We start from the raw sequence: 24143 nt of genomic DNA, 5'->3' as shown, positions 1-24143 counted from the left end.
GTCCCCTCCGGGGGCTGCCGCTCCCGAACCCCCTGTTGCTGGGGGTCTCGCTGGGAACAGCGGCGTTTCTCAGGCAGGGAGGGAGGGATGGAGGGATGCTGCCAGGCGGAGGGAGGAGAAGCGCCGGCCCAGCCGCCCGCCGCAGAGGAGAGGGTGGCAAAGAAATATATTTGGGCGACGGGGGCTGGTTTCGCTCTTGGGGCGCGCAGGGGGCTGGGTGGCCCCGAAACCGTGTCGGGACCCAGGCTCGACACCCGCCTTTGCGTCGTGCCTGAGCTGGGGACCGCTGGCTCTGCTGCCTGGGAAGTTATTTTAGGATGCAAATCGTACCCAGGCCATTGAGGTTGTGTTTCCTGAGAAAGTTTCTCATGAAATAATCTCTGCAGACGTGTGGCTAACACAGCCAGAAGCGGCGGAGCCTGGTCTCCCTGCAAAACCAGGTTTGTCCCGGTTAGAAACACCCTCCGGCAGCGAGGGGCTGGCGTGGCAAGAAACGCTCTCTCCCCGCTCCTGCGCCTGGGAGGGACTCGAGCAGGCTGCTTTTTTAAAAATTATTATTTATTTATTTTATTTTTTCAAATAGGCTGTTTTCCATTCCCCAAAACGCTGTTTTTCTCACAAGCAAGCCCAGCCCCTCCCCTCGGAGGCGAGGCACCGCTGGCTGAGCGCTGGCTGCGTGGTCAGGGTGCCCCCCTTGTCCCACACCCCGCTCTCCTGGCGAGGAGTTTGGAGGTTTTCTTGATGTTTTCTTGCAGCAGGGAATGCAGCAAGGAGGGCTGGGGAGGTGGGGAGGGCAGCAGTGCCTTCCAGAGACAACTTGGCCTTGACACCAAGAGCCTCCACCTGCTGCCTTCTCCCTGGGGGTGCACGGTGAAGTTCTTGGGGGGGTCCCCACCTCTGGGAGGTGTAGGGCGTATTGCTGCATGGGGGTGAGAGCTGTCAAATGCGGCCTCATTTCAGGCCTCTTCACCTTGTTTCTGGGTATAATGCTGACCAAGGGAGAGCTGAGGAGCTGTGACGACAGCGGTGTTAATTGATACCTGATGCGTGACCGGCTGCAAGATGAACGTGGGACAGTCCTGGGGTATTTTCTTTCTTAACCGCTTCCTCCACCCTTAAAATGGCAAGACGGAGGCGGGTAGGCTCTTCTCTGAAGTGTTGTTCCTTCCGAGTTAACCGTGCTTGTCCTGGGGCTTTTCCTTCTCTTCTGGTCTTAATTTCCTGCAATTCTTGTCGCTGAAGCTGCCGGGTGTGGATGTGAGGGAGGAAGGGTCTCCTGGGCGGCAGGAAGGATGCAGGGGGGCTCTACACAGCTGCTGCTCCCCAGCAAGCTCGCTCGCTCACCCCAGTGTGCGTTTGCAAACCAGTTTATCTTTTATAAACAGGCATTTTGCTCTCAAGAGGAATAGCCCATCCATTTGGTTTCCCTGTTAGGACTTGTGGTGCCTTACCATACCCCTCGGGGGGAGCCCGATGCCTGCTCCTGGTGAGCACTGGGGGGGATGCTCTAGCTCCTCCCAAGGAGGGGTGCTTGTGAGTTGGGACCTGCTGGCTCCCCCAAAACACCTGGGCTGGCCTGTGTCTGGGCTTTATTAGAATTAATGATGCTTTCTGGAAGGCTGGCCAGGTGAAGGGTGGTTGAACACCAGTCTTACAACACAAAAGGACTTGAAATTTGTTTTTTAAACCAGTAGTCAAGGGGAATTCTAGGTTTACCGCCATGCAAAGGCGATTAGCAGACAACCTTGCATCCCCAGCTGGGGAGAGGTGCCTTGGTCGCCACGGAAGTGCAAAGGTCCTTTTTATGGGGTGGCATTTAAAGGCTGGAGGTGGTGCTGAGCGCCCTTGCTGCAGGGTGACTGTGTCGGCACCCCACCTCTGACCCCGGGGAGGTGCGAGGTGAGGCCCTCATAGCCCTGTGGTCCTGCCAGCTGGTTAGCATGCAAGAGCTGCTGGGCTCCTTGTGCTTATTTGCTTACCATTTGCCGTGCGCCCGGCCGAGGTCGGGTGCCGTTGATGAAAACAAGCGGGAGACAGAGCCCAGAGTTTGGCAGGCTCTGCATCGCGCTGCACGGGAGCTTGCTCCAGCGCCTGAGAGGAGGAAAGGAAGCAATTCTCAGCCCGAATGGTGTTAACAAATAAGAAAGACGCTCCGATAACTTTTTTAAGTAGCCCTGCTGTCCTGCCGGAGTCTAAATAAACTGACACCCCTTTGGCTTCCCCCCTCCTTCCTTCCCCTGGCAGTGCAGGGGGAGTTTTACAAAGCTGCTGTGTTGAAAAGCAAAAGGAAAAGGCGGCCCTGCTGCCAGCTCCCTGGTGCGCCTTGGCAGCCCTCTCTGCCTGAGGTGTTTTGGTTTTATTTTATTTTTTGGGGTGGTTTTTCCTTTGTGTGTGCCATTTTTTAGAAGAAGGTGCCAGGGTTACGTGCTCAGTCCAGGGTGGCTCTCAAGGAGGGAGCAGTGGCTGCTGCATGGACCACACGTACAAACGGGTGCCCATCCTGCAAGAGAAAGGGTCCCCACATGTTTCATGGCAGCATCTGCCAACTGAAGTGGTGGAGGAGGCCACAGGCAGCACCTGGGGACCTCACCCGGTTACTAAAACACAGGGCTGGTGAGATGAAAGCTTTTCCGTGCTGCAAACTTGTCCTGAAACTGTGGGGTGGCCAATGGCGAGGGGATGCTCGCAGGAGAGGGCTTCTTTGTTAGGGAGTGGAGTGGTAGGACGAGGGGTAATGGTTTTAAGCTGAAAGAGTGAAGGTTTAGATTAGATATTTGGAAGAAAGTATTTGCTGCAGGGGTGGTGAGACATTGGAACAGGTTGCTCAGAGAAGTTGTGGATGCCCAGTCCATGGAGGTGTTCAGGCCAGGTTGGATGGGGCTTTGAGCAACCGGGGCTAGTGGGAGGTGTCCCTGCCCGTGGCAGGGGGTTTGAAACAAGGTGATCTTTAATGTCCTTTCCAACCGAAACCATTCTATGATTCTGTGCCCTGTGAGAGGGAGCAGTAGCCGTACCCATTACTGGGTGGTTTTGATGGTGTGGTGGGTAGTCCCAGCTCACCCTTCAGCCCACAGCGGGGCTGGGCTGGGCACATGGTGGGATGGAGCTGCTCCTCCATCCCACTCTCAGTAGTCAGCTGGGCAGTTGCTCTCCTGAATTACCCCAATCTGATAGCAGAGCTCAGTGCATGGGATTGAACTGACCACCACTGCAAAGAGTCCCTGGAGAGGCCGAAGGAAGCCAGAGAGCTATTTTAAAATGTATTTAAACATAACCAAGGAGAAATTGGCTTGCTTGGAGAAGGATCACCCAGCTTATTAGCTAACACAGCCCATGGCAGCCTTCCAAGTCTAGAGCACCCCTGACTGCCCCACCAGAGAGGTGTCTAATTAAACGGAAGAGCTTGCTCCTAATGCCATTTTCCAGGCACTGTGTAACTCTTTTCTCTTGCTTGTGTTGAGGGGATGTGGTGCAGTTGGGGTGCAAATGGGATGAAGGGCGAGAGCAGAGGGAAGGTGGAAGTGAAAGTCTGTCTCAACGGTGATCCGTTGGGGAGTGGTGGAGTTGAGTATTTTCTTGTGCAACACTAGAAAATCTGTCTGCTGTCCCTTGGCATCTGCAAAGTGTGTACAAAGATATTTGGCTTTGCTGATGAGAGGTGACAGAGGACAGAGGTGGCAGCTCTCTGTGGCTGCTCTGCTGAGCAGCTCATGACCCTCCCGGTGTGCGGAGGGAGGTGGCTGGGTACCGCTGTTCTTGGGTTTAAAGGAGAATGGAAGAGCTGGTGGTTTGTGCGGCGCACGGCTCTGAAGCACGGGTTTGAGATAACTCTCTGGACTAAGAAAGCAGCTCGCAGGTTGCTGTAGGTGCAGGCTTGGGCTGAGCTGCTGAAATGCCAGTAGTGATAGCGGCTGGTGGGGCTGCAGAGCACGGGGTTTGCTTTGGTTATTGGTCTCCCTGGGAATGGCAGAGAGCCTTACGAGCAGCAAGGATGTGATGCTGGCCTGGTGTCTTCTTCCACTGATTCTGGGTTCAGTATCCTAGAACGACAGGCAAGATATTTCCACACACGTTTGACCCCGCAGCTATTTAGTGCCTGTCCTTGAAGGGAGAGGTTTTCTTAGTCGGCTCGGTACCTGGACCTGAGTTTTCTTGCTGATGGTGCTCTGGGATGTTTCTCTGGGATCTCTGTCAAGAGAACGCAGTCCTGCCATCACCTACGAAACTTCTTCTGAAGTCTGTATGCAGAAGGTTACTTAAGCAGGTCGGAGCATCGCTGGTGGCTGGAGAAGGGATTGCTCTGTTTTCCTGTGGTGATTCTTCTATCCACCACTGTAATGCTTATCTCCTGCAAGAACATTAACCAACGTACAAAGCCTTGAGAAACACTTTGATGTTGTACTGTGCAAGTGCCTTTCACCGTGTTATTAAAAAGGGAAAGCATTTGTATTACGGTTGTAGTTAAATGCTTATGCATGGGGCCAAATTAATTTTAAAGCAATATCTGAAATTGTTTTCCTCTCCGCCGAGGGTGATTAAACCCTGCTGGTAGATATCAACGTATGGTGATACCCGCAGCAGGGATCAGCAGCGTGTGGGCTCGGTGCTCCCTGTCGGAGGACCCAGGGCCTGGATTTTGATACTGGATTCCTCCTCTCCTCCCATCCATCAAGCTTTATTTGGCCTCTGGCGTGCTGCTCCTCTGGGAGTGTTCCTCTGGAGCTTGTTTTGAAAAGCCCTGCAGTGTTGTGGGGTTGGTAACTATAGGCACCGGAGGAGAATTTCGCCCCAGCCGGCGGCTCTATTAATAGCGGCTGCTGGAAGGTGGCGGCGGCTGCGCTGCTGGGAGCGGGGCAGGGGCTGCAGGCTGCCTTCCTCCTCCTCCTCCTCCTCCTCCTCCTGCCTGCAGAGCATGGGGCTCTTCCTAAATGCCCTGCCAGCAATTCCTGGGAAGAGCTTGCCTGCAGACTTTCAGCCTGAGCTTTGGGGAAAGACCTTGCCTGCGCTTTCCAAGAAGAGTCCTGTCTGTCGCTGCGGTTTGCGAGCGCCTGGGCTGAGCTTGGCTTTTATTGAGTTCAGAAAAGCTTTTGCAGCGTGTGGCTGTCAACCTGCAACCGCGTTTGGCTGATTTCAGTCACTTCCCCTACCTGCACCCTTCCCCAAAAAGTCTTGCTGGGGGGGAGGGGGAGGAAGATGGATCCTGATGTGTTGGTGCTCTGGGACGTCCCACAGTGCACCCCAAGGAGCAGCACAGGGGCTATCTGCAACGCTTCTCACCTTAAAATTTTAAGTGAATTTTTGGCGCTAAGTCCTGCCATGGTAACATGAAGACCGTTGCAGCATCAGATCAAGTTCCCAGGTTTGTGGGCTGCTGTGCAGCTCTCAGCCCCCTGCTGCACCCCAAGCCCTTTCAGCGCTTCCGTGAGGTGCATTTATTTGCAGCAGAAAAGAAGTTCAACTTCTGCTTTCCAGGAAGCAAGGTGCAGGGTACGGGCAGACTCAGTGCTGGCTGTATGTGTGTGTCTGCCACCAACGGTCACGTCCTCCTCTCCTGCCCACCTCAGTCCTTGTGCCGAATCTGTAGGGTCCCAGCATGCATCTGGCAGGGGCTTGTATTTCCCTTCCAAAGGTAATTTCCATCAAGTTACAGTTTTCTATCTCCTTGCTTTTTTCCCCACGCATGCTAAGTGCAGTGACAAAGTGACATTTCATTATTTATGCTCCACATAATGGAGAACATGGTACCTGCTGCTCCACCTGGAGACCAACAAATGACCTGGGAGGGAAGCATTTGACCCCAAATTAGCAGTTCATTCTTTGGCTGTGCGAGGGGCTTCTTGCGTGGCAAGATGCTTCAGCCTTGGCAAGCCAATTCATCCATCTGTACCCTGGCTACCCACACCTAAAAGTTTTGCTGCATCTCAAGCTGCTTTGCAGATCATGCTGGAGACGGGCAGTGGGGAGCCCCAGCTGGGCTCCCTGAGCGGGGTCTGGGTGCTGTCCCCACAAAGGGCACAGCTTCCAGGCAGTGGAAGGGAAGCCTCAAGCCTGCACAGAGTGAAAACATGTTAAAAATCTCTAATCGTGTACCTGAATCATAAAACGACTAGAATCCGTTCCGCTTTCTTGGCAGCATCTTGCTTCTTGTTAATAACTGTGGTATTTCACCAGCACCGTGGCAGGGGCTTCACCGGTGGCGTTTTTGCAGCGAGGCAGGAACTCCTCTTGGCTGTGGGGTTCCTGCAGGGTGGGAAGCAGTGTCCCAGCAGCAGGACTGGCCGTGGCCACGGGAAGCGGCGCTGCTAAAAATACAGCATTGTGAAACTGCTGGCACCTCCACTTTCCTCCTCTGCCGGCTTGAGCTGCAGGATGTCTGCTTCATGCCTGGCAAGCCACCCTATAGCCAGAGCTGCTTCCTCTTCTTCCTCCTCCTCCTCGGGAAGCCTGTTTTGGTGAGGTGTGTAGAGAAGGGAGCAGGATGAAAAGGACTCGGGGCAGCTGAAGAGAGCAGGGGGTGATGCACATCCAGGAGTACCTGAGTGTCTGGGGAGCAGACCCCTTGTCTATGGGGTGCCCCATGTTAAAAAGGAGAAGGGGGCCATACCTTGCACCCCTAAATCATGGGAGTTTCTCAGGGAGGGGTGACTGAGCTGTGGAAGAGGGACTTGTTCCCTTGCCCCACAGCTGGATCTGGGAAATTTTTAGGGCACAATCCAGGAGGGACTCTCCATTATGTGCAAAGTGGACGGGGCAGCAAACTGGGCTGCCCACCATTATCATGGTGCTCACAGGGTGATAGCTCATCATGTGGGGTGCCATCCTGTCACCCCTCGGAGGGCTGGGGGGCTGCTTTTGTCCTCCCCTGGGCAGCATCCAGTGGGGGCTTTGTCTGGCCGTGCCAAGTGGGAATGGCGTCCCTGCGAAAAGCAAGCCTTGGGCAGGCAGGATCCAGCTGGAAAAGTCTGGCTGTCTGTGGAAGAAGCAATAAATCTCTGGAAGCTGGAAAATAGCAGTCAAGAGGAAACGCCGGATCCCGCTGCGCCACCTCTGCTGTGCCGGCAAGCTGCTCGGGGTGCCGTCGCCAGGGCCAGCCCTGGGATGCAGCAGAGATCCCGTGCCCTCAACGGGGTACCCTTCTGGGCTCATGATGGATTTTTGGAGGGGCAGGAAAGGTGGAGGAGGTGTTACTTTCATTGAGGGCTTGTTTTCTGTTGGGGTTTAGGGGATATGTCTGTGGGATTTTAATTATTTATTATTTTTTTTTAACAAAGGCATACAAAAGTGCAGGTTGGGGAAAGCAGCAGAATGAGAGCTTAAATCACTCCAGAGCAAAGGAAAGTGCAAGGCTGTAAAAGTAGGTGGTGGAAAAAGGGATATTTAATGTGTGAGGATACGCAGCCCGGAGACCACCGTGATGCTGCCATCAGTGGTTGGAGCTCTTCTGGCTCTTGTCTCAGCAAAGAGCAGCGACTTTAGGATGGGGAGGGAAGAAAATACCGAGTTTATTTCTGGAACAAGTTGTTGTGTTAAAAGTGAGATTATCCCAAGCAAGGTGCAGTGAAAGGCAGGGTTACTGTGGCAAACTGGTGAGGTTTTCTCCCTCTTGTTGTCTTTCCTTAGGGAAGAAAGATGTCTTTATTTTGTTCTGTGCTTCTTGGTGGTGGAAGGGTGTATGGTTTTCATGGAAAAAGTTACTCATCGTAGCCTAAGCCCTGTTTTCATTAGTAAGTGAACATTGCTTTCTCTTAGGAAATCCAGCTGCTGCTGGATTAAAACTTCCATTCAGAGGTCCTCTGTTAAAAAAACAAATGGAGTCAGGCAGTGTGGGAGGGACAGACGGACATGGGGTGTTCCTGGGGCACACTCGGGCTGAAAAGGAACATCTGAAGAGGGTTCAGCTGGCTGCTGTAGGCAGACCTCACTGCTGAGGTGGGTTTGAGGCTCTGTCCCTTCAGCTGATGCTCCTGAAAGTTTAAGCAATATTTTGAGGATAGCCTGCAGCCTGCTGTTGCTTCTGTGTTGGGCGTTTTGGGGCACATTTGATTGGAAAGCAGCTGCTGCTCCTGGCAGGGGTGTCACCCAGCCTTGCTGCGGGTGGCAGGGGATGCTGGGGTGGTACTGCTGGGTGCGGAGGGCAGCGTGCCGGAGCAGAGCAATGTTTCCTGGCAGAGGAAATCCAAACCAAAAAGGGCTGCAGTTTTTTCTTCACCTCTCCCAGCCAGAACAGAAACCACAGTCTTCCTCGGGGTCTCTTCTGCGCTGGGAGCCACCAAGAGACTTTTGCTTTAAGAGTAGCACTGATTAATTTGGGGACATTCTTCTTCTCCCGAGAGGATAAACACAGGCTTCACTATGTCCTCAGACAATGAACGAGCCATGCCAGGTTGGATTTGGGTAACTTTCTGCAAAGCCACGAGATGCCTTATTTGGAGCTGGATTTGAGCGTGGACCAGCTTTTGTGACTTTTCTCCTTAGGGAGCGTTTGGAGAAGCTTGGGCTGTCCCAAGTGTGAGGGGGGTGAGGGACTGTGCTGGTGGGGAAGTTGCATTGGTTGCTGTGGGAGAAGTGTTAAAAGCTGATTATATTTGGTGGCAAATTGGGGAAAGGCTTGTAAAATCTTTCCTCCCTCTCCAGGGTGGGGATTTTCTCCCTCCGGTAAGTGGAAAAGACCCAAAGCCAGCTTGCCCTGTGAGTTTTACATAAATTGTGTAGTTTTGCCCCAGCTTTGATGGCACTCCTGTAAAAACCTTCTGGCTGGGATTTGCAGAACTGAGCAAGGAGGAAAGCCACCATATGACCTATCGAGGGACAAAGCCAGGCTTCCACCGACGTCCTGTCTGGCAGCTCCCAGTCCTCACACATTCACCAAGGCTCTGCTGCACTTGCACAGCTGGAGACTTTGCACTTTTACTGAACAAATACTCCTTTTTCTTTTTTTTTTTTTTTTTTTTTTTTTCGTATGTGGCTTTCATGATGGCTCTTATGCTTGTACCTGACCTGACTTGGACCCATTTGAAAACAAGTGGTGTTTCCACTTCTGTACTCTTTGGTAGTTATCTTCCCTTTTTAAGGTGAATGGCTCAAGGATTTAAGACACTCAAAATTAAATCAGCATTTGAACAGGTGTTTCCAGCCTTTCATAGAAGTGATACTGACTTCTTGAGGATTGGGTTGGGGTTTTTTGCATGTGTGTGTGTGTTTATTTATATTTTTCCCTCTCTCATGGTTTTAAATGGAAAGGGGGGTGTCATGGAGAACATAGGAATCCTGCTGGAAATGTTCTGGCTTGAGTTCCTCTCAGTGATGCTGTCCCCAATCTGACTCCCGTCCTCCACTGTTGTTCCCTACCCCTCTCTGGAAGAGAAAATGGTGAGAAAGTCAGTCATAAAACTTCCCGTTATTTGGGCATAAGTATTCTAGTGGTAAGATGGCTTGATGCTCCATAGGCAGAACACCTCCTCCTGTGTTTGAAGCCTGTTTTTGTCCTTGCCCTGGGGGCTCTGTCACCCATGTCTTCCTGCACACGTGTGTGTGTGTAAGTGCTCTGCTCTTCTGCTGGACAATGGTGTGGCCAAGGTGGTGGTTTCAGCCTCATTGGCTCACAGAACCTGTTCAGCTCCATCCAGCATCTTCATGGTAGCCTCCAAAAGCAGTGTGGTTGTGCTGTGGCCTGAACTGAGGCTTTTCTTTGCTTCAGTCTCTGCATTAGGAAAGCTGTATGCGCCAGAGGAGCAGGAGAGCGGGGTCCCAGCTCATAGCCTGCCCATGGGCACCTGCGTTATGGTTTCTCTTTTTCATCACTTTGTGAAATTAAGCAGGCAGTGAACCGAGCAGTGAAAGTGATGGCCACGGGGGTTCCTGTGCTCGTGGGACATCTGGGAAGATGACTAAATATTAATCAAAGCAATGCTGCGAGGGCAGCTGGTGTGAATCCTTGTCTGTCCCCTCCTGATGCTGGACATCCCTGAGACCCATGAGGAAGGGAGTAATGGCATATAACGCAGAGATGCTGCTGGAAATGTTACCACATCCCATTGAGTTCCTTAGTCATCTGTGTGCTCCTAAACACTGCTAAATGTCAAATGTGGACATCATGAAGAGTGTGTTTGGGAGGGGCTGGAGCTGGTTTGGATCCGCTGCAAGTTGGGGCAGCAGCAGTTCAAAGCCACGATGTCTCTGCTCTTGCTCTGTGCCACTAGCAGTTTTACTGCTTTTTGGTGTTGTGTTGGTTGGACAGGTCTCCCCTGAGGCAGAGCAGACTTTGGGGATGCAGAAAGCTCTGACCCACTAGATCTGCTCAGACTGGAAGCCTAACCCTGGATAGGAAGTAATGTACGTGTGAGACTGGGGCAGAGGGAAGAACTGGTGGTCTCCTCGCTTTCTGAGCCACAGTCTCCCTGTCTTTCCCTACCAAGTTCTCAGCAGATCAAACAAAACCCAGTTTGTACATCACAGAAATGAAATGGGGTGATAACAGCCCATTGGGAAAAGGGCATAATTGGGGATGATCCTAACTTCTGTTGAAAAGCTCTCCTAAAAGCCTCAGTCGCACATCTTGTGCTTCTTGGGTAAGGCTGAGCCTTCCATTGTAGCGGAGCAGTAAAATAGCTCTTAGGGAAGAAATCAGCTGCAGGAACTGGAAGGGGCTTGGCACATCCCCAGGATGAGGGGTCTTCTCATAAAGCAAGGAAGATCGTGTGGCTCGTAGTATGGGGCGCAAAGCACGTTGCAAGGGTGGAAGGATGGTTAGGAAGGACGTTCTTGTACACGAAAGGAGTAAATAAGAATTTGGAGAAAGATGGGGAGCAAGCCTTCTGCTCCTGCCTGAAAACTGGCACTTTGGGTCCAGCACAGTGTGTAACGTCTGCGTCCCTCTGCTTTCTCCCCAGCTGGCCGGAGGCATCATCCTGGGAGTGGCCCTGTGGCTCCGGCATGACTCGCAGACAACAAATATCCTCTACCTGCAGCTGGGGGACAAGCAGGCCCCCAACACCTTCTATGTTGGTAAGTAGGTCTGGGGGATGCTGGTGTCGCTCCGTGGCTGTCACACCTCAGGGTGGGCTGCAGCGTGCCCAGAAGCAAGGGGGGGAAAGCTCTGGGTGCGCTGCAAGGAGGTTGGACTAAAAATACCTCCTGTTCCCTGAGTACTCCCCAAAATATCCCTTGCCAAGTCAATCAAAGCCTTCATTAAATGTCAGCTGTGGCCCAAGCACAGAATCCAAAGTCGTGGCAGCTAAAAGCACAAAAAGACGTGTTGCAGTGTAACAGATTTTCTCCAGTGCTGCTCTCTGCTGCAGTCTCGCTCGGAGCATGTTTGGGAAGAGGGGGGACTTCTTCTATGCATGTCTCCTTTCCTATCCAAAGGGATGGAAAAGTAGCCGGCGGAGCGGCTGGCAGTGGAAAGTGAAGCTTGTCGAGCTCGTGACTCATGTTCTCCAGGAGGGGCAGGCAGAATCTCTGTGTGTGACGCTTAAGCTTAGCATGATTTTTATTAAATTGACAGCATGCTGGCTTGCTGGAAGATGAAAACCCCACTTTTTGTCCTATTCTCTAGTGATCCCTTGCAGGCGAGGGGGAGCAGCGCGCAGGAGGGGTTGGCTGCCAGGCAGGGGCTGGCTCAGGGTGCAAGCATCTAATCCAATGTCCTGTTCTCCCATATCTGCAGTTACCTTCTGAAAAAGGCTTTCCTTTGTTTTTTCCTGCTTGCCCATGAAGCAGCATGCCCAAGCCCTTCTCCCTGACTGTGCCTGGTTACAGTAGATGCTCCTGCTGTAAATAGCAGTGGGTTTTCCTCTCTTGCTGTCTCTCCTCTCCTCTTCTCACCTGCCTCACAGCCAGAGCTGTATTTATAATGTTTCCCCTTCATAGATTTTAAGTTTTGAGAAAAGGGAACTCTTAAGAAGTCAAACTCTTTCCTTTCTACGAACCAGCCCAAACATACCCTTCCTTCTTGGGGGCTGGCAACTGACATCTCCCTGGTTAATGCATTTCTCCCAATACCGAGGGGGACCTGGAATGCTGGGGCTGAGTCCTCCCCTCCAGCTTCATGGGCATCCTTTGCTCTTCAGCCCCGTGTTGTTTCATCTTTGTCCTCAGCCTTTGCTTTGTAGGAAGCAGTGGGGAGCAGACCACAGGTCCTGCCGCTGCCCTGACTTTCCGATGTCTATGAACAGCCCATGATTTGAGGCTGGCTGTCTTTTTAAAGTTATATTCAGCAACAGATCAGCCTGGATTCCTTCTGGCAGCTGTAATTTCCATGCAGTAATAACAGCAGAGCATTTCTTTCAGCTGCTGCCTCTCCTAGCCAGCCCTCTGGAGTCTGAAGGCTGGGATTTCTTTTTGCTTTTTCTTTTTTTCCCTTCCCCCCCCTAAATGATACTCCTTCCTTTTTCTCTTCTGGCATCCAACATACACATGCACACAATGTTCCTGCTTCGGGAGCAGGAACCTCTCTGGGATTGGGGTTGGCCTCCAGAGTTGGAGGTTGTTTTTTTCCCCTTGCAAACTGCTTTTTGATGTCTGGTGTGGGGCGTTGCTCCCAAGAACTGTCAAGAGGCTTTTAAAGGCCAGGCAGGCTCTGCCATGTTGCTGCAGGACAGGGGGAAGCAATAAAAACTGTCAGAGGAGGAAAACTTGGGCCGTGGGGTTTGTACTTGGTGATGAGGAGGAATGGGAAAGTGGTGCTTCGATGTCTCCTGATTTCTCTCTGTGTCCTTTCCCCTGCCCCAGAGTTGAAGCTGTTTTGTTAACAGCTGTGTCTGTGTGTGTTACTGGGATTGGATGGCGATGGTGAAGTGGGAGAGGGAAGGTGTGGGGAGCAGGGCAGCCACTGAGGTGCCAGGTGTGATGCTTATCTGCCTTCAGCCTGTTGCAGGGCTTAATCTCTCCCCAGAAATTAGGCAGGTTTGCACCGTGGCAAGCTCAGGTCTCTTGATTGCAGCTCTCGTCAGCAGATCAGGCTTCCCTCGGGCCCTCTTTCCCCTGCCCCAGAGTTGAAGCTGTTTTATTAATGTGTGTGTTACTGGGATTGGATGGCGATGGTGAAGTGGGAGAAGGAAGATGTGGGGAGCAGGGCAGCCACTGGGGTGCCAGGTGTGATGCTTATCTGCCTTCAGCCTGTCGCAGGGCTTAATCTCTCCCCAGAAATTAGGCAGGTTTGCACCGTGGCAAGCTCAGGTCTCTTGATTGCAGCTCTCGTCAGCAGATCAGGCTTCCCTCGGGCCCTGCTGCAGAGTTTGCGGCCGGTGATTTTCACAGATTGATTTTCACAGAGGGGCTTGTGATGCTTGGGAAGGAAAGGGTCCAGCAGTGCAAGGGAGCAGGAGGAGAGGAGAGCCTTTGCTCTGAGCATCCCCTGCAGCCGGATGGCCACAGGCAGCTGCTCTTGCAGCCCCCCCGGGCACAGGCGATTGTTCCCCCACTGGCTCATCCAGCCCACGAGGAGGGAGCTCCTGGGGTTGGGGTTTCCCACAAGCAGTCCCCCCCAGCTATTTGGCACTGCATCCATCAGACTGTCCTCTGGGCTGGCTTGAGAGGGTATTAAACAAGCTTGTGTTTTGTGGACTTTTCCTCAGCACGGCTCGCAAACCATCTGATCCCCTAACCACTTGTTGCAGTCTTGGCTTCTGGCACTTCCATTTTGGCTGTGGACCCAGCGCCCCAGCAAACGGCAGGTTAACCACTTCACTGCTGGAGAGACCAAGCGGTACCAGGGATGGGGAAAGCTGGAGCACTGCCGTCTTGTGATTTTGTGACTGTAAAGGAAAATGCTTGCTCTTCAACTGAGCTAGGCTTATGGTTTTAATATGCATTTATTTGTTTTAGTTGTAGTCGAAAAACTAAAATCCTTCCTGCCTGTGTATAAGGCTGTGTCTGAAGTGCCCTGCATGTCTGGCTGCTGCGAACAAAATACTTTCAGCAGAGTGGGGTCAAAAGCCTCAGTCAGCTCTTGTTTGCATTAAATCCCTACCCCTGAATTTCACATTTCCCCCCTTGCTGGGCCGCCGGGGTGCTGGGAACATCCTGGGTGCTCAGCCCCACTGCCCACCCTTCCCGTGCTTTCCCTGGAGCTGCCTGGCGCGGGGCGGATGGTCTGGGTTTCTCTCTCGCCCGCCAGATCCAAAATAGGAAATCTGCTCCAGCTGCTCACAGCAAGTGACAGGGCGACGCGACCCACAGCTCTAATTAGCTCGGCCCTGGGAGTGGGGCCAGCCCAGAGGAGGAGTGTAAAGGCATCCAGAGCTGGGGAGCGGTTTTCCGTGTAGCTCGGGGGGTGAGGAAGGGGTTGGTTTTGCTTCTGCTTAGTTTTTTTCGTGATCTATTAGTAAATCTTCTGCTGGCCAGTGTCTCCCCTCCGGAGCACAGCGGCACTGGCACCCCTTGGGAGGGGTGTAAGGTTTGGGACAGGCATGCACTGGTTGGTTAAACTTGGCCACCGGGGCTACTGCTGCTGCTCCTGCCGTCCTGCTGGGTACCACTGCCCCGACAGAAAGGCAACAGGGTTTTTTTTTTTTAGTTTTGGGTTTTTTTACCCTAGCAACCAGGCTGGTGACTGTGGATCTGGCTCCCAAGCAGGTCAGGTGGCAAAGCCTGTAGGAAACAAGGAGGGGACATCTGGGGGCAGCAATGGCTTCAGGCTAATTTTAAGGCGATAAGCGTGCCTGCGAAGCAGCGTGCTGTGGTAGCGCTGGCTCTCTAACGAGGTGAATCACAGACTCTCTTCACTGTCCTGCTCCGTGCAAATACAATCCAAGACCATGATTTCTGCCCTGAAAATAAGTTCAAGCTGCTTTTCACGCAGGCTGGGCTTGAAGAAATGGACCAGAAAGCATAGGGATGCTTTGAAGTCCTGCTCACAAATGAGTACACATATGAGTTGAACTGCAATTGCATCTGCATATTTATCCTTGAAGTCAGCATGATGTCCATCACTGGCAATTTTTTGTGGGTGTCCTCAGTTGTTTTGTTTTTTTTTTTGTTTTGCTTTTGGAAGTACTATCGTAAGGCTTTGCTGGCCTCAGGGCGGGTCTGACCCTCGTGGGGCAAAGGGGATGCCGAGCGGCAGTGCGTATGTGGGTAGGGATCGGGATGCCTGCCTGAGCTTCCCCAGGGCTGGCTCACTCTGAGGACGCTCTGGCCACTCTTGCCATGGGTCTCAGGTGTGACCAGCAGTGCAGAACATCCCGGCACATCCAAACAGAATTGTATTGGCTGAGCAGTCATGGAGGAGCTGTCCCTTCCATATGTAACAGCACCTTTTTTCTCAATTGGCCTTCTCAGGATTGTCTTGGACAAAAAGCAGTTGATGTTCAGTGATGAACAAAAAGCAAGGTTTCAGAGGTGTGGGTTTTGTTCCAAAGGGGTTTGCACTGAGCTCTAGTGTGTTGCAAAGGCTCTGGCAGCCAGTAGTGCTACAGTGAGTGCAGATCTGCCATGAGAATTGGGGAGCTCTTGGTTTCTCTTCGTGGTCCCATCCTTGTCCCCATCCCTCCAGAAATACTAGGCACCATTTAAAGGTGGTGCCCATTTCTGTATATTGTGGGGTTAGACTCAACAGCAAATCTTTTGCTAAATTTGTAGTGGAAGGGCTAGAGAAGAGTTGAAGAGTCCTGGTCTCTGGGTCCTGTAATAAACACTCATGAAAAACCTCCTTCTCTTCTCCTCTCTGCTGTCAGATCGTGTCCTTCAATAATAGTGGAATTCTTTTTAAAATAGTAGTTTTGAGGTAAAACACTTTGCCAGTACTTCCTTCAGGTATCTGGCTTCTACTATATAGCTGATAATACAAACAATCCTTTTTTTCTTATCATAGAATTCAATTCCTATTAAAAAACCAACTTGTATGGAATTGTAATTCAGTCTGCCGACAGCGTGACCCACTCCTGCAATTCATTTTCTCTGCTGACTAAAATTGGTTATGACTTAAGGCCATAAATTGGTGCCATTGGGTTATTTTGGGTTCAGATCTATCTGACAACAAATAACATAGTTGTCCTCTTACTTTGTCCCCTCCTGTCAGCTCTGCCGATGGGAACCTGTGCCAAAGGTGGCTTCTTGCTTTCCAGAGCTGTTTGAACCTGCAGCCTTCACAGTTTTCCTTTGAAAACCTGCCACATGTTTAGGTGTACGAAGCCCACAAGAAACCCTCCAGCGGGATTTGGGCTCTGTCAGGGGCTGAGACCCCAGGGCATGTAGAGGTGTCCAGAGGTTTCCAGGGCTGGGGCAACAGAGGATGGGTCAGCATGTTCCAGCCTTGGTGTCCTGTACTGTGTCACCATCATCCATCCCAATGCTGGAGATGTGCAGCAGAGCTCGTCCCAGCTCTTGTGGGTATGCTGACATTACAAAACTCAACTCTCCTTCTGGCGTTTCCCAGGTAGGCAGAAGAGAAGAAATCTGACTGTGGCGTGTCTCTGCAGAGTTTGTTTGGGTAGGAGTGTGCATGCACAGGGACGTTGTTCTGGGTTTTCTCCACCTCTTTTTTGACAGAGCTGTGTCCTTTGCTTCCTTCTTGTCTTGTTCTTGCAGACAAGAGCAGCATGTACTGCCTTTCATCTCCCCGTGCGAGCCGTGCAGCCCCAGGAGAGCTCTCCATGGAGTTCTCCATGCTTTGTGACACTGTTGCTCCATCTGGAAGTCATTAGCAGCCACAGAGCAGCAATGTTTTTCTTGGGAAAAGGAGTGGAGGGGAACGGAGGGGCTTTCCAGTTGTCATCTTCCAGCAAACCCTCTCTTTTTCCTCACCCCCCCGCCTCTTGCCTCGCTTCCAAGAAAGCAGTAGGCTCTGCTGGGCCAATTCCATGGGGCAGCTGGACAAAAATGTCCAGGAGACCTTCCCTCGCCGGCTGGCTGAAGCAACCGCCTCTTCTCCCTCCCTCTCCATCTGGGGGGGACCATCTTCTCTCCGCCTGTATCTTACCCCCAAGTCTCAAGGAAGCACATTGTGGTCAGGGATTTTTGGTTATGGAGGGAGTGTTCTTCCAGGATTAGTGGAGTGGGGTTGCAAGGGGTGTCTCTCCCACCATGGTCTGGTGGTGCCACCCTTCCCGGCAGCAGAGGTGGTATTGAGCCCTGTGATGTTCAGCATCTCCAGGCCAGGAGCCACTGCAGGGTAGGTTGCCACCGTGGCCGGCTCTCCCTCCCTTGGAGGCTTGCAAAACTCTTGGATGTGCGGAGTCTCCCCCGGGAGCCTGTCTGTCGGGAGAGTAGACACAAAAATATCTATTACCTCTGCGCTCAGCTCCTTTTTAAAGCACGTCCCATGGGAAGGGCTGGCATGGCTTTGGGAGCTGCCTGGGCTTCCTGGGAAGCATGGTGTGATGCTGAGGGAGGTGTGTTGTTGTTTTTTTTTCTTCTTTTTTTGTCTTTTGGAAACATTGCTGTGGTGACTTTGGGGAAGAGACTGGCTTCCATTAGCCTAACAAGTTAAAGCTGAGAGGAGTGAACTGGGGGGAGAGGTGGGATGCTGCCTGGGAATTGCCATGCCTGGAGATGCTCAGCATCTCTGATGGGGATGGTGGGGCACAGGAGGAGGGCTGGCTGTGCCTGGCCCACTCCCTGCTCGTTTTAGAGGGACTCTGCTGTTGCTTGTTCCTCCTCTCCTCCTTTTACTTGTTTTTTATTACTTCCTTTTTTTTTTTTTTAGTCTGTTTTGTCTACTTGTGGTTTTTTTTTTACTTCTCAGCAGGGACAGGGCATGGGGTTTACAACCCTGCAGGCACCAGCTATGCTGCTTTAAAGCCAGAGCAAGTACTGGCATTGAATATTGCCTTTTTCTCTCCCTTCCTTGCTCCCAGAACTGAGCATCCCACTTCCTACCTGGCCTGGAGGCAAAGGGCCCTCCATGGAGGTGTGATCTGTGTGAGCTGGGAGATAAGTTGGCCTTTTGGCTGCTCTTTTTTCTTTCCCCCAAGCAGTGTCCAGAGAGAAATGCTCAATGACTGTTGTTCCCTTGGGTCTGATGTTTAAGGGCTTTCCATGTGGCTAAAGCTTCAGGAGATCCCCACGGCCCAAAGCAGCACGCTCCCTGGTTGTATCAGGGAAGGGGGGATGATGTTTGCCCATTGATGTTGCTTTTTCTGCCATGTACATCCTGATGCTCTTGAGCAAAGATATCTCATCATGACTGCTGTGTTCCTGCTTTGAATTCAGACAGAACCCAGAGTCTTTCTGTAACGAGGAGGTGAAACTAAGACTAGTTGACCCTCTTTCCTAAAGCTTTCTGTTTTAATGCCCCATCTCAAAAGTAGGATTAGAGGACTCCAGGCAATATTGACGGCACCCATCCCTCCTAGTCCTCCTGTGACTTCCCCAACTCCAGGATGCTGGTCCTGCAGCTCATGGCTTGCTTTCGTGAGTGGCTGGTTGCATGTGGCAGCTTTAGCAGTCACACTGCTGCCTTACCAGAGAACTGTGCCACAGGGTTAAAAATCACACTGTAACGTTGCTCAAGGCTGTGGAGGTATGTTGGTACTGTAAACTCCTACAAACTATTTGTTCACTGTACCTGTTGCTGCAGCTCTGGTGGTTCCCAGGGTTGTCTCCTGCTGCCGTTGGATGGAGCAGCATGACTGCAGGCACTGCAGTTTGCATTTCATACCCCTCAGATTTTATTTTTTGTTTATGGCAAACAGCAATTCTTGTTTTAAAACCCCTGAGAAAGCTGCAAGACAAATGAGCTGGGAAGTGGCATGTGAAAGGCAAATGGAGCCTTGCTCATGCAGAATTGTGCCAGTTCGGGTGGAGCACTGGGGGAGCGAGCATTGATGAAGAGTTTCTCACTCAGGACAGTCAGACAGCAGGAGTTAATCCCGTCTTGGATGCTTGCATAGTGAGGAGGCTTGTGCTGGGGGAATCTCCTCTGACTTTTCGGCGGATAATGTGTCATTCAGGATGGGGATGACAGGTGCCTTGCTCACAGACGTGGAGCCCAAAACCATCCTTGCCGATTGCCAGGAATGAAAGCTAAGATGTGTCAGGCTGTTTTCTGGGAAAGGGCTTGGTCATTCCCGTCTGAGCTAAGATTGCCATGAAATAGCCCCCCAGCTGCCTGGCACCCAGTCTGGAGACAGAATTCCCCCTCCACTGGCCCCATCCCTTGAGGGGAAGGATGGGTGTGGGAAAACAAACACCATTCAGAGCGTGTGGTTGGGCACTTCGGTTGCCTTCGTTTTCTTTTGCAGCCTTCAGTGTGGCATTTCCGTGGAGAAACACGGCTAACATTCATTATACAAGACGCTATTGTTGCATTAAGTGTTTTGTGCTTGTTTTTAAATTAACTCCGGAGCAGAGTCCCGCTCCGTTGCCTCCCAGGAGGTTGTAGAGCTCTGGCCCTCAGTAACAAAAGGTGACTCCATAACGGACACTGGTTTGTGCCTGGGAATGAAGCTGGCCTTTGTCCCAAAAGCCTTCCAGGGTTTTTTTTTTATCATTTTCAGAGTTTAGGCCAATCATCACCACCCTCTCTCCTGCCTGGTTGTGTGTTTCTGCTGCTCCCACCCCACCGGTCTCACCCGCTGGGCTCTGGTCAGGAAGCCACACGTGGTGCATGTCTTCATCCCTTCCCTCCTTTCCTTCTTGTGTTGCTTGCCTGACAGCGGTGCTGGCTCTGACGAGGAGTTGGCAAAGAATGAGCAGGGAAAGAAACGGAAAGCCAGGACCTTGCTTGCCTGTCCAAGGTCTGCACAGCCTGCCTGGGGTGGGTGTTCAGCAGGTCCAGTTTGGGTTTGGCTTTTTTTTTTTTTTAAGCTGCACAAATCCCAGCAAGAAGCAAGTACAGAAGCCTGTGGAATATTTCTATAAAAATAGCAAATGTCTCTGTTCCCTGTTAGTCTCCTCCATCAGCTGAGGTTCTTGCTGGGCTTTTTATCTCCTAGTTTTCAGAACAAAACTTTCCTAGCTGCCAGTGGCCCTTATGTTTTCCTGATGATCTCAATGTCAGACAGACTTTTTTTTTTTTTTTTTTTACGGTGAGAACAATCATTCACTGGAACAGCCTCCCCAGGGCCGTGGTAGAGTCCCCATCGCTGGAGGTTTTCAAAGGTGCTAGATAGGCTCATCTAGGCTCACATTCCCCCAAAAGGTTGAACCAGATGATCTTTTGAGGTCCCTTCCAGCCTGGGCTGCTATATGATTCTGTGATCTCCTGGCTACATTTATTCAGCCTGGAAGTTGCCTTCATTGTTTATTTTGAAGAATTTGAGAATAAAATCTTCATCTGTGGGAGTGACCTGGTCTCTGAGGTCCCTACAGCATCATGCTGCTTGGTCTCCAGATGTGCTGCATCTGCTTCTTGCCCATCTACTGGCATGATTAGCCTGAATGGTGACTTCTCCAACGTTAAAATGACTTGCTGCCATCACAGTTTTGTCTTCTCTCTGCTGACCTAATGTGAGGACAAGTCAGAAGCTGCTGCACTCGGGGATGAGCAAAGTTGATTTTCCCACAGGGACTTGTGATCAAGATTCTCCAGCGGAGCCACCCAAGGGTGTAAGATGGAAAAACCTGACATAGTTTGGGTTGCAAACCTAAACCAGCAGCATTACTGGTGCGAGCTGGAGTGGTGAAGCCTGGTTCTTTGGTATTAGCAGATTCTGGTGACCATAAGCAGACCTTTTTTTGAGAGACTACTACTGATACGTTGCTCTCCTTGGAACAGTAGTTATGTAGCGTCCGAAAATCTCCATCAGTCTGTCTGGAATTTGGCAGGCATTCAGCAGACAGCCTTCATTTTACAGGATGCATTCCTGCCTTCCCATCACCTCTAGCCCCTTTGGGGCCCCTCCTTCCCACTCACACCCCAAGCTGCGGCTCGCCTCGCTGGCGCTCTGCCCAGCTACCACTGCCGGTCCCTCCACCTCACGTCATCTCCAATCACCGGGATAAAATCACCTAATTCTATTTCGGGCAAGCTCACGAAACTTTTAACTGCTGGCCTGTGCCTTCCAAGAAACTCTTGTGCTTGTTTTTCCCCTCTCTTTGCAGCTTCAAGCCAGGAGGAGGTGAACCACCCCATCTTAGGGAGCTTCAACAACCCAACGGCCTGGTGGGATTTTGTGGCCACAGGGCACTGCTGAAGCCCCTTTAATACCAGAGAAGTTATGGATGCCCCATCCCTGGAAGTGTTCAGGACCAGGCTGGATGGGGCTTTGAGCAACCTGCTCTAGTGGAAGGTGTCCCTGCCCATGGCAGGGTGATTGGAACTAGATGATCCTTGAAGTCCCTTCCAACCCAAACTATTCTATGACACCCATCAGGAGGTGCTTTCTTCCTCCTCCTCCTCCTGCTGGCAGTGCTGCCGTGAGGATGTTGGTGTCACTGTCCGCGGAGCCCGTCAGGTTTTGTGAAGAGGGGCTTCCTGTGGGGTCAGCGCGCTCCATTGTGCCGGCGCTTCCCTTGCAGCTGGCTTCCTCCCTCCTGCGGCGCCTAAATATAGCGGGAGGCATTGTGTGAGCGCGGGGCTGTGCAGAACCCCGGCCGGAGGGTCCCGGCACCGGGGCTGCCGGGGCCGTGTTTCCGTCACCGCCTCTTGCCACCTTGGCCCTCGCGTCGGCACCCGCGTTGTTTGGGCGCCGGCGACTCTTGTTGGAAAGAGGGAAGAAGCGGGAGCCAAAGTTGACCCTTTCCCGAGTTTGATGTGTCCGTCAGGGGATTTTAAACAAGTGTGTATCTGGGTTTTCCAGAGAAGGGCTTAGCTTGGCTTAGCTCCGCTCTCAGTGCATGCCCTTTAGACTTTGCACTTTAATTATCAGAAGATTGTTTAAAAGCTACACAGATAAGTAAAACCTTAAACATGACAGGCATGTACAAGCATTTTTCATCTTCAACTCTGCTTATACTTTAGTGCTGTTCCTGAAGGGGCATTGACAGACTGATTAATAACTTTAAAAACATTCCGACTTGTAGCAAAAGAATCGAAATTAATTGAAGGGACATGTTTCCCAAGCACTAGCAAGATATACTGTATCACTGTTACCTCTGGGATGCTCCCTGTACGTTTATTCTCAACCTGATTTTTTTTTTCTTTTTCCTCACTGTCAGTTAAAAATGGTGACTGCACTCTTGCCTCATTTGTAATTATTTCTTTGATTATTTTTTGCATGTGTCAAATTGCTTTTGGATGGAAAGTAGGATTCACTTACAAACAGTAGAAACACAATACTTGAGAATATTAGTTAACCAAAAATGCACTAAATATATGGGATACATCAGAAGAAAGCTGTGTTTTGTGGAAAAAGAAACAAATTTAACTGAGCTGGTAGCGTTTGGCTCGGTAATCACCATGGTCTCACCGATCTCATGGTTGGCAAGACAGTGGTGATTACTAGTGCCAGCGGGCATGAGCCTTGAGCTAAGCTCTTATTTCCTGGATGAATAAACTTTCATTCCTCAGTTTCCTGACACCCACCCACCCCACCCCCAGTGCCTAATTCGTGAGCTTTGTACTAGTTAAGGAGCAAGTTGACTGTGCAGATTTAATAAGTTGAAGTAAAAAAAAGTCTTCCTGTCTGTAGAAGAACCTATAACAAGCAAAAGCCAGATTATATTAAATTAGATGCTTAAGCAGTGCTTTTCCCTCATTTTTGTGGCTTGTCTAAAACATTAACCAGATAAATATTTATATGACGTTTGATATAAATAAACCATATGCCTTATAGTTTATTTTAAAAAGATATGCTAGCTAATAATTTTCATCTATTCTGCTTAAATATTTAAAACAGTATGTATGCCATGGGAACTCCCACCCTGCAGCTTTGAGGATGCTGTAAAGCCTTTCTCTTACCCGCTGCATCTTCTGCCTGTTACTGCTCAGCTCTGCATTTCCTCTGATTTTCAGGATGATGGGGTTCTTAAGTTCCAGCGTCAGCAGCTTCAAACACTGTGAGATTTGACTCTTGTATGTTGTGGTGTTCTACACTGTCTGCTGCCACCTCTGCTTGGGGCTTAGTTGTGAACATCCCTAATTAGCCACCCTGGGGAGCCAGCATGGACAAGAGGAAATGGTCTCAAGTTGTGCTGGGGAGGTTTAGACTGAATATTAGGAAAAATGTCTTTACCGAAAGGGTTATAAACATTGGAATGGGCTGCGCAGGGAAGTGGTGGAGTCGCCATCCCTGGAGGTATTTAAGACAGTTAGACATGGTGCTTAGCGACATGGTTTAGTGATGTTTTTTGTCTGTGTTAAGTTGATGGTTGGACTTAATGATCTGAAAAGTCCCTTCCAACCTAGGTGATTTTATGATTCTATGGGGTGCTGCCATACAAAGCTCTGCAGTAACATGTTTGCCTTTTGCTCTCCCCTGCAGGAATCTACATCCTGATTGCGGTTGGAGCCGTCATGATGTTTGTGGGGTTCCTGGGATGCTACGGTGCTATTCAGGAGTCTCAGTGCCTTCTGGGAACGGTAAGAGGCACAAAGCTTTGGATGCCGCTTGGTACCGTGATTGATGTCCCCACCGTGTCCCTGCTGGGTGGCACATGGTCATTCCTCCTTTGCTGGAGACTTTTGCAACGAATGGGGCTTAGGAGGGTGTGTGAGCACGTAGGTGGGAACCAGTTGACCTCTGCAAGGCAGCTGGCATGCTGGTGGGCACGCTGCAAGCTCTTGCTTCTGCCTGGCTGCAGGACAGGGGCTGAAGTCAGCAGCATAGCAGAAGAGGTGCAAACAGCAGAATTCTTGGAGATTAATTTTCTCTGTTATATATGAAACACCCATGCTTTTTTTCCCCACCACAGTCTCGCTGTCTTACCAAGCACCCACTAAATTCTTACCTGATGTCCCCTACAGCTTCCCCTTTCACTCTGTTTCAAGACTGCCTGTGGTGATTCCAGTTCTTTTAAGGAATCATCTACTATTTTTATCTGTTTGGACAAGGAAACAGCAAAGATTTCCCACAATATCTTAGCGAGGATATCTAGGTGCATCCTGGAAAATCCATTACCAAAGTGCTACAGGCGTCCTTGATGCAAGGGAGCAGCTCGGGATTCCTGGCACGGGATGAGCTTAATTGTATAAACTGTAGCCACACCAAAGCCTTTGCCTTGGGGGTAAGGGAGACCCATTTATTTAAAGCAAGTTCTCACATGTGGTTCAGCTTTAAACTCAATGCAAAAAAAAAAAAAAGAAAAAAAAATGGGAGGGGGAA

At 51.0% G+C, this 24143-nt stretch overlaps 1 protein-coding gene across 1 annotated transcript in view; it reads left to right on the top strand.

Moving 5' to 3' along the window:
* The first annotated feature begins 5324 nt into the window (after positions 1-5324).
* The window catches only part of CD81 (CD81 molecule), a 30212-nt gene continuing 11393 nt past the window's right edge, over positions 5325-24143 (top strand). Inside the window, exons 1-3 of the mRNA XM_014959932.1 lie at positions 5325-5487; positions 10855-11004; positions 23304-23401. Of these exons, the coding sequence (XP_014815418.1) occupies positions 5325-5487; positions 10855-11004; positions 23304-23401 (411 nt within the window). The remainder of the gene's footprint in view (positions 5488-10854; positions 11005-23303; positions 23402-24143) is intronic.

The sequence above is a fragment of the Calidris pugnax genome, unplaced genomic scaffold, assembly GCF_001431845.1.
Source record: "Calidris pugnax isolate Ruff unplaced genomic scaffold, ASM143184v1 scaffold435, whole genome shotgun sequence".
Classification (NCBI taxonomy): domain Eukaryota; kingdom Metazoa; phylum Chordata; class Aves; order Charadriiformes; family Scolopacidae; genus Calidris; species Calidris pugnax.
This window is presented reverse-complemented; position numbering and strand designations above follow the sequence as displayed.